The 17,343-nt window shown below is 37.0% G+C and overlaps 1 protein-coding gene across 4 annotated transcripts in view; it reads right to left on the minus strand.

Moving 5' to 3' along the window:
• The window catches only part of TIE1 (tyrosine kinase with immunoglobulin like and EGF like domains 1), a 47,027-nt gene extending 38,189 nt beyond the window's left edge, over positions 1-8,838 (minus strand). For 3 of the 4 annotated variants that reach the window (XM_058176940.1, XM_058176942.1, XM_058176939.1), the window contains exons 1-2: positions 8,324-8,837; positions 4,374-4,652 (exon numbers count right to left, since the gene is read on the minus strand). In XM_058176940.1, the coding sequence (XP_058032923.1) occupies positions 4,374-4,652; positions 8,324-8,372 (328 nt within the window). In that variant the 5' untranslated portion in view covers positions 8,373-8,837. Of the gene's footprint in view, positions 1-4,373; positions 4,653-8,323 lie in introns of all 4 variants that reach the window. The other variant, XM_058176941.1, reaches the window with a different exon arrangement.
• Between the last annotated feature and the right edge of the window lie 8,505 nt (positions 8,839-17,343).

Below are 17,343 nucleotides of genomic sequence, written 5' to 3' on the forward strand. Positions count from 1 at the left end.
AAACGCCATTTTAAATCCACTCAAGTTGAAAGTTAGTTCAAAGGAAAGCTATTTAAGAGCTGAAGTTAAGATTTATTACTTGCAAATTCTTGCTAGTCCTCCTACTTTGTTCTGTCTGTGTTGAGTTCTCTTTAAAAATAAATCTTGGCACAGAGATGGTCGCGGCTTCTCGTTCTGTATAAACAGAAGCACCCTGGGCACGGAGCTTTGTCAGGCTAAAGGGGAGCTCTCACCCTTCGATCCCCTGGTTAAATTCCAGGGGCTTCCGGGGAGCTCTACCCAAACCTGACCACTCTTCCCTCCCCCTTCTCCCAGGGGAGAGAATTCCAAACCATTTGACAGCCCATTTACGCTGTCAGGGACGGTTTGACGAAACCCAGGGCAGACGATCCCAAAGGAACGTCCACGAAGTCTGCGTTGCCAGCGGAAGTCCCCCACTCCCAATTTCCTTGTGGGGAAAAAACAGAAAATCTGTAATTCCCTCACTTTGGATAGCACCAGTGACAGACATCTGTAAGAACCTGGCTATATTTCCTTGTTTAAATCAATATATTGTACAACACAGAGTTCATGCTTTTCAAGAGTACATCTATAAGGGGCCCATAGAAGACTTCACACAGACATTTCAAAAAGCACCAGTCAGGCAACTGCCTTTACAAAAATCAGATGTCCAGTTTTTTCTGCAGCCTGCGCTAAAATGCCATGGAGGATAGCCTCCAGCATTGTGGAATCACAGCATAGCATGGAGTTGGAAAGAACTAGAAGTTTCATCTAGTTCAACCTTCTGTAAAAGTATAAGAAAGCTAATTTTCCTTTGGGAAGGTTTATTCTTTCTGCTGCCTAAAATAGCTACAGCTGATCAGATTGTAGCCCCTGCCAATGTCAACAGCTATATGGTCAGTGAGTTGATCCATATCTTGTCCACAGCAAAAACTGGGTTGAAAAAGAGGAGAGACGCTCTCTTAAAATTGGAAAGCTAAAAGTGATAGCTAAAGTTGCCTCAAGTAGGTCAGGAGTGAAATGAAGCAAATACCATGAGGATGTGGTATTTAAAAAAGATTAACCAGCATGTTTGTGCCAAAGTGGAAGGCAGATAAGAATCATAGGCATCCATGACAAGCCGCAATGAAATCAAAATGGTGACACCTATGTCAAGATAATGCAAATGAAATGGATATATAATTTGTGTAACAAACTCTGATGAAATTATCAGTTACATCATTCACATAATATCATGATGCAGATCCACACACACACACACACACACACACACACACAGAGAGAGAGAGAGAGAGAAACACAAATACACAGTGTAGATATCTGTGAAAAGAAGAGCTCTTCTGTTTTCAGTCTCGTTAGATAAGTTTATCATTGCTATTAAGTGAGTTATAAAAGAAAATCATTTACTGGCTCTGTGAATCTGAAACCAAAATGTTTAACCAATCCTAAGAAAAAAGGATAAAAAAATGGCTAAAAGTGAGATTGCTGTGAGGCTTCAAGCCCCTTCATACATCATAATCTGTTGATTTCTCAAGAAATATTAAACCACTTAAAATAATTGGTCTGTACAAAATGTAACCACATCCAATGAAATATTGAATTTGTCATTGGTTGTACTGTCACTTTCTACAAGTTTTATGAGATTGCAGCATCTACTCATAACAAATAAGTGTTTTCACTACTGGTATTGTCTTATATTTAAATTTATATTGCTTGCACAATAGTAAGAGACATTTGGGCTTGACCAGAACATTCACTTTTGCTTGCACAATTTTTGGTTTACTTTCTATGTCTAATGTTGTGCCTATTTTAATTCTTTTCTTAAATATATTCTTTTTATGTTGTGCCTGTTTGCTGTGGTTCTGTGAATATTGGCTTTTGCATTGCTACAGTGACATCTGCAATACTTTTATTTCACATGTCATTATGGGAAGGAAGAGATCAAAAAGGCATCGAAGGACAACATAAAGGTGCAATTTAAGATTGAGTGGGTTTGAAATAAGAAATGAAGAATTATATTCAGTCAGTGGTAGGGATGTTCTGATTTTGACCAACAGTGTAAGAGAGCAAAATTATTTGACTTAGCTTCTTGGTAGTAGAATTTACACTTCAGAGAAGCTTATAAAAAGTTTAATAGAAATAAACAACTAATTATAAAAGATTTTTGAGAACATTAAGGTCTGAAGACAGAAAGGAAGAGAGTTTAGTAAACCTCTTTGAGAGATAACATTACACCATCTAGAGGCTAACAAAGAGATTTCTTTATTATTAAAAGAAATTAAATTAAACAAGAAGAGTTCTCCACTCCTCTGAATACAACAAAATACCTTATGCCACCAGACTTGAAATCTTGGGTTTAGAAAACTTAGAACTCCACCGCCTTCGACAAGACCTGTGTTTAACTCATAGAATCATCTATTGCAGTGTCCTTCCTGTTAAAGACTACTTCAGCTTCAATCACAACAATACAAGAGCAAACAATAGATTTAAATTTAATATTAACCGTTTCAATCTTGATTGCAGAAAATATGACTTCTGTAACAGAGTTATTAATACTTGGAACACACTACCTGACTCTGTGGTTTCTTCTCAAAATCCCCAAAGCTTTAACCAAAAACTATCTACTATTGACCTCACCCCATTCCTAAGAGTTCTGTAAGGGGCGTGCATAAGAGCACAAATGTGCCTACCGTTCCTGTCCTATTGTTTCCTTTCATTATATCCAATTAATATAGTTATTACATACTTATGCTTATATATATGCTTATATATTATATAGTTATTTTCATGCTTATGCTTATATATACTGTTGTGACAAAATAAATAAATAAATAAATAAATAAATAAATAAAAATAAAATAAATAAATAAAAATAAAAAGAAGTTGGGTTTTAAAATCTGTGAAGTACAGAAGCACACACACACACAATTTATACTGTTATTATAATTATATTCCAAGGTTTATTTAGGTGCTCAAAGGGGCAAACATAGTGTTTCTCTCAGCTGCCCTTTAAACTGCCCAGTACCAGTTTAACACCTCAGCCACTATACCAAGAGAATCTCTTGTTCTCTTAGCTATTTTTGTGTTTTTCAATCTGGGAAATCTGTGTCTCTCCTTAGGTGAAAATTGTGTTTGATGAACTGAATGAGGAGGTGGAAAGAATGCTGATTATCAAATTTGTAGATGATATAATTTTGATGGGATAGCTAAAACCTTAAAAGGCAGAGATAAAAATCCAAATAAGAATTTGATAGGTTAAAGAAATAGGTTGCATTTTTTGATAATACTTGCAATTTTGTCATACTGTTCCTTTCCACAATTTTTTAAAAAAAAAATAAACCTGGCATCATCCAACTGAACTCCATTGTCCTATTTGTTGCATTCTGGGCTAATAGAGAACTTCTTCTTCTTCTCTATGCTTTCCTTTCATCTTGTCCCTCTGTCTTTTGTTTTTAAGATTCAACATTTCCAGTTTATTTAATTTCTTTTTATAAGCCTTCATTGCTGGATTTGTGCTCATCCTCATATCCCTTCTCTGAATCTATTCCACTTTCTCTAAATCTGTCTTTGACAGCAATATCTTGAATTAGACCCAATACATAAAGTGGAAGCTGTATTAGTATAAAGTATGTTGGAATCATTACTTTCTGAAATGTAAAGGCTGAAATTGATATTTTGTCATTGCATTATGAAATTGTATGTATGTATGTATGTATGTATTGCAGCCATATCACATTCATAATCAAATATCCCTTTTGCCTTTTATCCTAACTGTTGTGCTTGCAATTTGTTTCTGTGAAATGTCTCAGTGTTATTTGCAACCCATTTCTTTAATCTATCAAATTCTTATTTGGATTTTTATCTCTGCCTTTTAAGGTATTAGCTATCCCATCAAAATTATATCATCTACAAATTTGATAATCAGCATTCTTTCCACCTCCTCATTCAGTTCATCAAACACAATTTTCACCTAAGGAGAGACACAGATCTCCCAGATTAAAAATTGCAGTAGGGGTAGCTGAGATGGGTGGAAACAAGAATTAAATTAATCTAGGAATTAAAATATAAGCCGTATAAGTTTTCTTCTGTTACAGATGAAGTAGGTTCTTTGTCATGCCCAACCCACCAGACATAGCATAAGAAGGCCATGCTCAATTTCACACAAACAATAGAAGAGCAACAACCTAGTGTCTAAAAAGGGTCATATCATGACAGAAAGCATTACATCATATGAGATAAGAAGTAAATTTTGAGAAATATTAACTTGAAAACATTAATTCTTGGTATTACTTCCAAGTCTAGATTTTGGTCTTTAGATACCACATATCAGTATCTCTTCTTCATTGTCACATGAATCAATTTGTCACACTTACCGTTAATGTCATTGTGTACATAAACAACTCTAGTTTGCTCTGACTGTGTCTTCCCCAGGCAGTATGTGATGCCCACGAGGCCTGCTCGGGAAAAACCTCGCATATGCACTTCCTTGCTGCTGTTCCTGTATATCTGGAACTTGGATGTGGTCTTGATCATGGCATTGTCTCTGTCAATCTGGAGGCTGATGTTCCGCTCACCTGTCACACAGGACAGGTAGAAGTGGTTGTGTGAGGGACTCAGAACATTGGCTACCAGAGTGATATCCAGAATTGCACCTGCATCAAAAGAACCAAAGGAGCCATCTTATGGACAAGGAGAGAGCAGATAATTATAAGCATGATTGAAATGATTCAACTCATAGAAAGACTTAGAACTCATAGAACTCATAGAGCATAAACAAATGAGTATAAAAATATACTAAACAAATAATACTAACAGAAACTAATATTATTTAGTCCTCTGGTTTTTCAAAGTGAATGAGGCTTTTCAATACTCATAGCCACTTAGTTTTATAAAAAGAATGAATAATAAACTGGACATAAACTGTTTCAACTCTTACCCTCAAAACGACGCTATAGAGCACTGCACACCAGAACAACTAGACACAAGAACAGTTTTTTCCATGAAGGCCATCACTCTGCTAAACAAATAATTCCATCAACACTGTCAGACTATTTACTGAATCTGCACTACTATTAATCGTCTCAGTTCCCATCACCAATCTCTTTCCACTTATGACTGTATGACTATAACTTGTTGCTGGCAATCCTTATGATTTATATTGATATATTGACCATCAATTGTGTTGTAAATGTTGTACCTTGATGAACGTATCTTTTCTTTTATGTATACTGAGAGCATATGCACCAAGACAAATTCCTTGTGTGTCCAATCACACTTGGCCAATAAAAAATTCTATTCTATTCTATTCTATTCTAAACAGACCAATAGAATAGCATAGTGTTATTACATCATTATCATGCAAATACTATTTCTCAGTTATAAATAGGGAGTAAAACATCACACTTACTAGCACTGATGATGTTAGTCAGGTAATGAATTGTCTGCAAGCAAACAAGCAAGCTCAGAGAACACTAAGGACTCCATAGGTGATTCAATTGTGGTTTCATTTCTCTTAGCATCCATTCTCAGTCACCTTTTCTACTCCCATACCAGGGCATTTTTCTGGATTTTTTTTCCTCCATAGTTTCTGCTCTTAACTGGCCCATTTTCATATTTGATTTTTCCTTTGCTGACCTCTTTCCCCAAACCAACTTTTGTCCCATTAAATTTTTTGGAGAATTATTGTGCTAATGGACAGAGTTATGACCCTACTTATATAATTTCTGCCCAACATTTTGTTATACTTGGAAAATATAAAAAGAATCCTCAGCCTTAGTTGTAAAATTATTCTGGGCAGTCATATAAATAATCAGAAAATGCATACTGAAGACTTATTCATATGCCTTTCCGTGAGATGGAGCTCCTCTTCATAATATATTATAGTGATCACTATTTGAGGTCCTGTTCCCAGCTCAGTTTTTAAATCCCTATAGTGGACAGCACAGTCCCAGCTAAACTAATTTCAAGCGTTCTATTTCTTTTTTGCAATCTTTGTTCCTTTGGTTGTGTTGTTTTTGTGCTGTTTCTTTGTTTCTAAATTGTTTTAAAAATGTAAACTGTCCTGGATTACTGGGAGTTGGATGGTTTATACATTTTAATAATATTTATATTATATACTTTATATACATCAATTATAATAATTATTGAATAGTTTTTTTAAAAAAATATTGAATATGGATAATGATATTCTGTATCCTTGTACATTTTATATTTTTTTACTAAAGGGTTTGAAAAATAAATGTGTTGGATAACCTAGCACAGAGGAATCTAATTTGTAAAACACTATTTATTTACACTCAGACCACATTCAGTATAGCTTAGATCACTAATGTACTAATTTATTCCTGTATTTGTTCTGACTTGGAAAGCCAAGAGAATAGACCTGACGGTCAAAGTTAACTCTGATCCTTGTCAGGCTCTCACAAAATTACATGCATAAAATACATGTCTGTAATTAGCACGTGTGAAATTCATCTACATATCAGTTGTGTATTATTTATGGAATTCTAGAAAATTATTTCCACGTTTATTGCTAAATCTGTAAAAATTCTGGATAACTATCTCTGCATATGAAATGATTCAACTATCGGAAAGACTTCTCGTGATGCTGGTCTTTTCCTGAAGGCTTAACTTTATTTTCAATTAAGTGTTATATGACATTCTGATGTCATTTCTCATAAATGTTCTGCAGATGGGAATGCTGAAGTTTGCATTCTCCCATGCTGGTCAGTTAAATCACTTTGTTATAGAGAAAATAAATTATGGGCCCTTTATATTTGTTGTTCAAACAGCTTTGGCAACAACATATAATATATCACATACTCTCTGCCCCCGCCCCCCCACACTTTCTGATAAAATTCTTCAAGCTTCTATTTTTCTTATTAGTAAAAATTAGTAAGATTTTTTTTAAAAAGTTTAAATCCCAAATCCAGCTACTAGTTTCTTGATGAGTCCTCATCAGAACCTTATCCATCTTAAGACCTAAAGTTTTGGGTGGTGCCCCAGACCTACCCCTAGAAATTGCCACTAAGTTTTAAAACTAAATGTAGATATAAAGAATCTTTCGTAAAATACATAGAAACTGATTATATCAGTTATATCTGGTACTGAAATATCAATAAAAATTAAGACAGATTTAGTTTTTGGTCTCTTCACTTCTTAATATGGGTCCCAATCTTATTGTGGAATTTTGCCTTCACCAAGGTACTCAAAGACTGTATACATGGCTCAAGAGAGATAGCACTTTCCTGGGCTGGCTAAGCAAGACTGAGTATCTTCCAAAGTAAGAAGCTGCTGATTATGTGTTAGATAGTGGCTACAACATCTAGATATAAATAAAAGCAACACAACAAAAGAGGACACAAAGAGATTTGTCTGTTTCACTGCATCTTTCAAAATTACTCATCTATTATCTTTTCTAAGTAACACATTTTATTAAGGGGCACAGACTTTTGCATGTGATAAAGTGAGCCACATGTCCTTTCACAATATCTGTTAATCCAAAACAATGTAGCAGAGCCATGTCAACCCTTCTGATTTTTTGCCACCATAGGTTAACATGGCTCTGTTACACTGTCTACTACTGTTGATTATTTCACTGTAATTCCCCAGCTTTCAGACTAGACTGGCAGATGCTATTGGTCTAGCTAATTGTGAATTATAAAGAAGAAAATGCACACATGAATAGTTCTACCTAGAAATATCATTTTTCAAAGAAGTATCAGAAAGTTCTGTTCTCTTTGATCCGAGCTATAAGGAGTTTGGTGGGGGTTAAATTCTCTCCCCTCCCCCCTAGTTCTAGAATCTCTTTTGGGTTGCCTTCTCTTTGATTCTGATAACAAAGTAAAGTTATTGGCTACTACTTTCAATATGGACTCCAGTGATGACATTCTTTCTCCACCGGACTAGATTAATGACTCATAGTGTCCTGGCCATTGTGGTGCCAGTTCAAATACTTTTCTATTCCTCAGATTTTTTATTGTTCATTTTTTAAACAATATTTTTAGAACCCTATGCTGCATGCATTTTACAACATTGGCTTCAGTCTGAATTGATTTGTTTTAATTTTTGCATTCCATTTTATTCCTTTTTTTTTCCATTTCATGATTTTTTTAAACCCCAGCTTGTGAGCTACCCAGTTCACTTTGGTTCTTTGATAAAATAGTTGACATAGAAATGTGGGTGGTAGGTAAGACATAGTTAGGAAAGACATAGGAAAAATGGTTTGTTTATTCACTTGTGTAATTTGTATAGTTGTCCATCTCAAACTAGTGAGTCAGGGGGAGGAATGAACCATTATAAAAACAATTAAAACAGATTTTACCTGTCAGGTGCCAGAAGAAGCTGAGAAGACCAATTGTATCCAATCTCATTTTCAGGAACAGGCTCAATGTCAGGAGAATTGAAACATCACTATTTCAGAAGAAGAGGTATTAAGAATTATTTCTGTTATTTCTCACTCGCCGTATGTATCTTTTAAGCTTGTTGTTCTTGAATCCTCCATTCTTTACCAGCAGTAAAGCAGTTACAAGGAAATTGTCACTAGATCAAGCAGAATAAATGCATAGTTCTTCGGTTTGAAGGAACTCAGTAGAGTATCTTAGGAAAAACTCCACTTAGGTAGCCACAGAAATTGGATTTTTTTTTATTCCAGGAACTTCATTCATTCAAGAGTTCATATTGGCACCCAAAGGCCTAGCCGTGCATTTTAGCTTGTTGTTTATTGCCACACGTAGCTAGCTGCCAGGCGAATATAATCCTGTTGCTTCTTCCATGCTGACTTGGAAACCTAACTGGAGAGTCTCAGCATGGCCACAAAAGAAAACTGGGCAGGACAGGAAACTGATTAAAAGTGGAAATGGACTGAGTACAACATGAGCGGTTGGGTCTCCGTCAGAAAAAAAAAATTGGCTGGGGTTCAGGCAGGCAGGATGGAGGAATGCTTAGAGGCCCTTACAGACAGCTCAGCACTGACATGAAATCCTGTTTCTCATATAGCATTTCCTGCTCTCCACCCATTGTTCCATGTCTATCTCAGGATCCTGCCACAGAAGAGAGTAGTATAATAGGAAGTCATTGGCTAAAATACCAACTAAGAGAGGTGTGACAAATCTCTAGTTTGTGAAATGGCACAACTATGTTATCTAAAGGATCTGATAAGTTGACCCTGTGCTAAGCAGCATGCATATATGGAATTCCACTTTTCCAAAAGAAAAAGAAAGTCTGCTATGTAATCCATTTATTCAAAGGCACAACTGATTAAAACTAGACTGTCCTTTATTATTCATTCAAAGATAATTTGGAACTTTGGGTGGGGGGGAAATGGAACGGTTAGGTTTTACATCTGATTTGCTGCCTAGACTAAGATATCAAAGGTGGAGAATTGGGCAAAGTTAATTTCCCTGGTTTTCACTTTTCTTCACATTCTATTAAAATGGGGAAGGGAGGAGAGAAGGAAGGAGGGGGGAGGGAGGGAGGGAGGGAGGGAAGGAAGGAAGGAAGGAAGGAAGGAAGGAAGGAAGGAAGGAAGGAAGGAAGGAAGGAAGGAGAATCTCTATATCAATGTCCAAACACAAACCGAAATGATCTCTTTTCAACCATCTTCTCTTCATTGTACTTTGAACGTGCTGAAATTCTGGAGCGTAGGAAAGCAGGTAATATGTAACCAGTTTAGTTAGGCTGACTGAACTGAAGTTTTGGTTATTACACTTGAGGAAATGCCACCTTAATCTTCCTTTGTACTACTTTAGTAAGTCCCTGTTTCAGTGTCCCTCTTTCTTGATCATCTCACCCTCCCCAGAATCTAGAGGAAAAGTCCAGTCTTCAGCATTTTTTTCTAATCTCATTTGATTTCCAGGATGCATGGAAAGGAGCAGGAGAAGTTAAAGGGACCAGGCTGGTGATGAAAAATTCAACTTTTAGCCCAGGGGTCTCAAATACCAGAACGCTGCTATCATGTCACCTCTACACCTTTTCACTAGACTAGAAATATCACTTATCACTTGAAACTCTTTCCTTATAAACTTGGTCTCAAATACACATTTCTTACTTCCTAATCCTAATTTACTTCATAGAATAATTGACTGGAGGGTCAACCTAAAAAAAAAACTTGATAGCAGTTTGAAAATATTGGGTTGTCCTTGGGTAGAAAAAGACTAATTATAGTCATGCTCTTTTGACCCTTCTGGGCTGCATATAAAAAGTGTGCATTTTAATTATCACATAAATGAAAAATCATCAATCATTGAATTTCTGTCCATTCATTATCCAAGTCAGAACTTGGTAACTTTTTGAAAATACAACAATCTTTGTTTAATTGATGTTTGATTATAGCCCTTTGGAAGAATGATAAAAAAACCAAAATGCCTTTATTAGCCCTATAGTTGTCATGACCGATTCACATCATCTTCTGAATATATTAGCAATCTCTTCTGTGTGCCTATCAGCAATCTTTGGTGGGTGAAATTCTTTTTACTTAACTTATCAACTACAGCTTTAATGAAAAATTAATTTAAAAGTAGGTCAAGAATACAGACTTTAACATGTCTTCTAGAAGAACAGGATTAGAAAGGTGTCTGCTGCATTTCATCCTGTTTTAAGATTGTGTTCTCCTAGTTCTTATAGATAAGAATAAACAGACAAAAATCAGTTTTTGAACTTCTACATTTCCCCCCACCCCCATTTCTCAAGGCATGATCAAATGCCTGTTTAAAATCAACTTGTTTTGCTTCATTTTTATTCACCAAGTAGGTGGCACACAAATCTATTCTCCTTCTACTTCAAATCTATTCAAATCTACTTCTACCAGCTCTGAAATCTGTCTGTTCATTCCCAACAATGATTTATTTATTTTAAAATGTGTAGGCTGTCTGAATTTAAATCATTTTATGTAGCTCACCAGCAAAGACACTTTTAAAAAGCATTCAACAAAAATAAGGAATAAAAAGCAGCAAGATGACAGAAACTGGACTGGACTGGAAAAAATAACCCAAGAGGTCTTCACTCACCCTCATTAAAAGCTTGGGAGAAAATACTAGAAGGGAAGGATCTATATGGATCAAGCCTCTTCAAAACACTAGAAGGAAAGGGGTCATATGGATCCCATTCTAGGGGGTAGACACTGTTACAAGAAGGCACATTTCTGAAGTGCCAATAGATCGTATTGTTTAATTGGTCCAGCCCTAGTGGTTCGAATCAACTGATCAGACTCTATGGGAGACTGGCAGTCTGTCAAATGCCAAGGCCCTTATGCTTTTGAAGGGTTTTATTTATAACAACCAGCACCTTTTCTGAATTCCATTACTGTAGTCTGAAAGTTTTTTTTTTTTTTTTTTTATAAAAAAGTTTTATTTTTACAATCTTATCAAATAATTCATCCAATGTACAGTTATATACAATTAGTCGGGCCTGCCCAGTCACCACCCCCCTTTTTAACCTTCTTCCCTCTTCTACCTTCTTTTACTTTCCAAACCTTCCTCTCCTTCTCTTATCTACCTCCTCTCCTCCCTCCACCCTACACTCTTCTCCCTCTTCTCCCCCTCTTCTTTCCTCTTCTCCTCTTTCCTACCTCCTACTCTCTTTCAGAGTAGTCTGAAAGTTTTTATATACATGTCTAGTCTAGAATTTATTAATACAGCTTAAACGAATTGGTTTGCTATTGTCAGGAAAACCTTTGTCATCTTAAAAATTAGAGCAATTATTGCCAAACTCCAGTCTTTAAGAATCTATTATTTATATGTGTAAATAACGAAATAACAAAATTGGTGCCAGCCATTTCAAGTTATTTTGGAGGGAAGAGGCAGGAGAGAGAAGTCAAATATTTCCCAAGTGCCGTTGTGAATTTCAGCAGACCACTTTGAAAAATTCTGACTTTGATATATGTGGTCAGCACAGCAGCATGTCACAGAGTTATCGGTGGAAGAGTTTTTGCATTCAATTAATGATATTATTGGAGATGCATATATCCAAGGCAGCTCTATGAGATCCAATAAATATAATCGAGCAATTGAGTTAGTCTGTCAACATGAAGTTAAACACTCATTAGAACATGCCGAAGCACTGATTTTTATATTAGCTAATGTCTCCTAGATTTGGCAAAATGTTGTCTGGAGTCAGGACTGCTGGCTTTTGCAGCAGTTTTCACCTCCCTATTCTTCTTGTTTTCACCTCCCTATTCTTGGTCTGTGAGAGCTCGTGTTTTATTAGACATAAATAACATTAAGCCCAGGGTGGGGCTAGACAGAGAACAATAGAAGTCGCCTGTTTGGGTAAACACAATCTGGATGAAGTTTAGCATAATTGGCAAAACATCTTTCCTGAGTCATTTCCCACCCTTCAGTGTAACACTGGACCAACATATTTCTTCGGTACAACATTGCAAGTACACACACACACAAATCTTCTATCCATTTTAGTGCTCACAATTTCTGGAACTATGCAGCTTTTCACACTTCTATACACCGTTCCCTATTACCAAGTTTGAATGCTATCCATCAATTCTTGAGCTGCCAAAAAATTATCCCAGCATGAAATTGCTAATTGCTTTGTTGCCTTTGTGGCAAATCACTGCAAGCACTTAACTACTTTCGTGGATAACAAAGCCTAACAGACTTTATAGATTTGGAGACTGCCCTTTGAAAGCAGGGGGAAATGCTATTTTAATACCGGTATGGTATTAAAATAAAACTATGGATAATCTATATTCGTTTCACTCATGGTTTGAGGACAATTGAAGGTAATGTTATAGAAAGTTTAAAAAAAGAAAAATAAAAGATTTCCCCAGGTCTGGGTCCAGTGGCACATGGCTGTGGTTAGATGCAGGTAAGAAAGGACTCTAAAGTGAAGTAAATGTAGGAAAGTAAGAATGTGCCTGAATCACATAAGTTTTCAAAATCAGGTCAAAAAGTTTGTAAACAAATGACACAGCCTCAGATTGCACTGCTTTTGTTGCAGATTAAGTTAGATTGACATCACAGAAGCTTCTGAACAGTAAAAACCTACATCTCAGACTAGTTTAAAGAATGCTGGTACTCCTCAACAGAGGTGGGTTTCAGTATCTTCTGACTAGTTCTGGAGAATCGGTAGCAGAAATTTTGAGTAGTTTGGAGAACCGGTAGTAAACATTCTGACTGGCTCTGCCCCCATCGATTCTCTGCCTCCCAAGTCCCAGCTGATCGGGAGGAAATGGGGATTTTGCAGTAACCTTCCTCTGGATTGGGGAGGGAATGGAGATTTTACTATATTCTTCCTATGCTATGCCCACCAAGCCACGTCCACCAAGCCAAGCCATGCCATGCCATGCCAGGACCACCAAACCACACCCACAGAACCGGTAGTAAAAATTTTTGAAACCCACCACTGGTCCTCGATTTATGACCACAATTGAGCCCAAAATTTCTGTTGCTAAGTAAGACAGCTGATAAGTGAATTTGCCCCATTTTATGACCTTTCTTGCCACAGTTGTTAAGTGAACCACTGCAGTTGTGAAATTAGTAACAGGCTTGAACAACTAGACACAAGAACAGTTTTTCCCGAAGGCCATCACTCTGCTAAACAAATAATTCCATCAACACTGTCAAACTATTTACTAAATCTGCACTACTATTAATCTTCTCATCGTTCCCATCACCAATTTCTTTCCACTTATGACTGTATGACTGTAACTTTGTTGCTGGGAATCCTTATGATTTATATTGATATATTGACCATAATTTGTGTTGTAAATGTTGTACCTTGATGAATATATATTTTCTTTTATGTACACTGAGAGCATATGTACCAAGACAAATTCCTTGTGTGTCCAATCACACTTGGCCAATAAAAATTCTATTCATATTAAGTGAATCTGGCTTCCCCATTTGACTTTGCTTGTCAAAAGATCATAAAAGATGTTCACATGACCCTGGGACACAGCAACCGCCATATGAGTCAGTTGCCAAGTGTCCAAATTTTGATCACGTGACCAAGGATATGTTGCAATGGTCATAAGTGTGACAAATGGTCAGAATTCACTTTTTTCAGTGCCGTTGTAACTTTGAATGGTCACTAAATGAACTCTTGTAAGTCAAGAGCTGCCTGTATAGCTATAGTTTAGACTAGAGAGTTCACACAAATATATAAATTCTCAGAGGCTGGGTAGGCTGGCATAATCTGAAACCACACATTATCTTTGTAAAATCAAAAGTAAGCAGGGTCAGGAAGAGGAAACCCATTCATTGTTTCCGACTATTGATGTGCAACTCAGGAAACGGAGTGCCCTTGTGAAGCACAGAGTGGGTGAATTGCCATGGGCTCGGGCTCCCTCTCACAAATAAATGCCCAGACTGCCAGCAGCCTGCAAAGGAACCCTGCAGCAGCTCTCCCACACTCATTGCATCATAGGTATCTAGAAATAAACAGTGTGTAAATAATCAGAGCGCAACAGAGAGGTCTCTGGTTCTGGTTATAGAACATAGTACAGCAAGTATAAAGGTGAGTTAACTCAGAAATTGCTTTTATATCCTTGATATTTTATCTAACTAATTGATGGGTGCCAATGGGAGCTCCCTGACTATCAGCATTAAAGCAGAGAAAATAGATGAGGGATATGGAGATAAAAAACTGAAGCATCCCTTCTCAGATTCTTAATTCTGCTAAAATACCTATGTAGCTGCTTGGGCACTAGTGGTGCTGCTCTTATGCATATGAAGAGGCCTTAGCCACCACTCGGAATGAGGGGATGATGTTGGCCTTGGAGTAGATTGCGCCTGGACAACCCCTCTGTGTTTGTGGATCCCAAAGGGCTCCCCAGTTTTCAGAACAGTCTAAGAGTCATATCGACAGAAGAAAAGTCTGGAACATAGCAGGAGAAAATAAAAGTACAAGTTTCTCCAAACAGCCTATATTAAATACTACATCATAGTGATAAAAGTGGCAAAATATAACTATTTTTATTCTGGGTGGTGACCCTGTTCAAAGTGACCTGGTCCCTATTAGGAAAGACCCAGGAACATTTGCAAGGCTGCTGAGAAGGTAATTTTGAGGTATCTGACAGATGAAGATATTAGAATTAGGAATGAAGTGTATTGGATTATCTTGGTCAGGGGAAGAGATCCAGCCCTAGGCCCTGCTGTGTAGGATGTCTCAAGGCTCAACACTTTCCCTGATCCTATTTAATATATACATAAAGCCCCTGGGTGAAGTAATCCAGCAATATAACAGAACAAATAGTGTTGTCAGCATTCTGCTGGAAGGTTTTGGGAATCTAAATGGGGATGAACAAGCTTAGTCTCAAACCTAGCAAGACAGAATGGTCCTGGAGATTTTCCTTTGTTAGTTCTGGATGGGTGACCAGCGTTCCAGACAAAAATGGTACATAGTTGGTGATCCATCTGGATTCTTAATTCCTGGAAGAAATGTAGGTAGCAGTTGCGGCTGGGGAGTTCTTTGCACAAATTCATCTTGTGCACTAATTGAATCTGTTTCAGGATTGGGCAGGGTGCTACTCAGTGGTGGGATTCAAGTAATTTAACAACCGGTTCTCTGCCTTAATGATTTCTTCCAACAACCAGTTTGCAAAACTGTTCAGAAAGTTAACAACCGGTTCTCCCGAAGTGGTGCGAACTGGCTGAATCCCACCACTGGTGCTACTCACAGTCACTCATGCCCGCAGTTATCCCTTGTCTGGATTATTACATGTGATCTATGTGCAGTTCCTTTTAAGATCATTCAGAAGTTCCAACTAGGCCAGAATGTAGCAGCTTTATGGGTACACTTTGGTATGCTCATGTACGACTACTACAAGAGCTGCACTGATTACCAATGGACGTCTGAGTGCAACTGAAAGTGTCACCTAAAACGCCCCTCATGGACAGTGCCTGGATATTTGAGGGATTGTCTAACTCTGCCCATTCTGTAACATTTAACACCGTTGGCATGCTTTGTATCCCTATAGTTTCACTTTATGGGATTCAGAAGGCATGCCTTCTCCCTCATAGCAGCTACCTTATGCAGCAGCCTCCCTGCCTCCAAAGTTGATTGGCTCTGATCCTCTGGACTTTATAAAGGCCCTGAAGACCTGGTTCTTCTTCTAGGGCAATGATGGAGAACCTTATCGGCACCGAGTGCCCAAACCAGAACGTGTGTGCATGTGTGTGCGTGTGCTGGAGCACCGGAAACCCAAAGACCAGCTGGCCAGCATGTGCATACCTGTTTGGGGGCCATTTTTCGGGCCATTTTTCAGGCTGTTTTTGGGGCCATTTTCAGGTCATTTTTTGGGCCGTTTTTGGTCAGAAAACGGCCCAAAAAACAGTCCGGAAAACAGCCTGGGTTTTTTGCCATTTTTCAGGCCATTTTCAGGCTGTTTGTTGGGCCATTTTTGGCCACCTCTGGCATATGTGCCAGGTTCGCCATCGTGGTTCTAGGGGTTGGTCAATTTGCAACTGTATGCAGTATGCTTTATTTTGCTTTATAAATCTATTATTTTGCTTTATATTTGATATTCTCAATCTATATAGATTTCCTAAATTGCCTGGTGAGTGGTTCATGATATAAATTGAAGGAACAAATGACTCAGATTATCTCTGACTCTAAATTACAGTGACATATAAATTGCACTTAGTATAACTTAAGTTTTATTCCTAAGCAAGGAACATTTCTTACCTTCCTGGCCGGATAAACAAATGAAATGGGCTTTTCTCTCTTTCTTTTAGATTTTTAGTTGTTTTAAGTATGAAAAGAAAGAAAAAAGGGAAAACTCAAGTAAGAAACAAGGAAAAAATGCATATTTAAATATATAGAAAACAGTCCAGTTTTTAAATACTATATCGAACCTTGACCATATGGAGTAATATTGACTAGATATTTCATTATACTGAAAGACACCAAAATTCATAAGCAGAGAACAAACACACTTAATCAATAATGCATTGTGAATCTGGAGTGGTGCTATCTTTCCGCAATGATCAGTTAAACTTCTTTGCTTACCTATCACATGATAAATTTGAAGTTCTTCATATATTGATACATTCCAAATTTTTGATATAAAATTTACTCTCATGTGGCACCCTTAAAACCTACTTCTTTTCCCAAAAGTATTTTATAAATTAAAGAGAGCCAAATCTATACTATATGTGTACTGCACAGGTTCCTTCCATCACTTAACATATAATGACATTGGTACTCAAAAATATTCTATAAAATGTCTGAGGTCCCCAATAACATGAAACACATTTCATTAATTTCATCTTTAAATTAAAAGAAATGCAATTTTGAGACTCTTAATCACTTATTTGTAAATATGGTATGGTATGGCATTTTCACACTGTGTTTCAAGTGTCATTTTTTTCATTTATATTTCTGCTTCCA

Source organism: Ahaetulla prasina, chromosome 3, assembly GCF_028640845.1.
Source record: "Ahaetulla prasina isolate Xishuangbanna chromosome 3, ASM2864084v1, whole genome shotgun sequence".
Taxonomy (NCBI): Eukaryota; Metazoa; Chordata; class Lepidosauria; order Squamata; family Colubridae; genus Ahaetulla; species Ahaetulla prasina.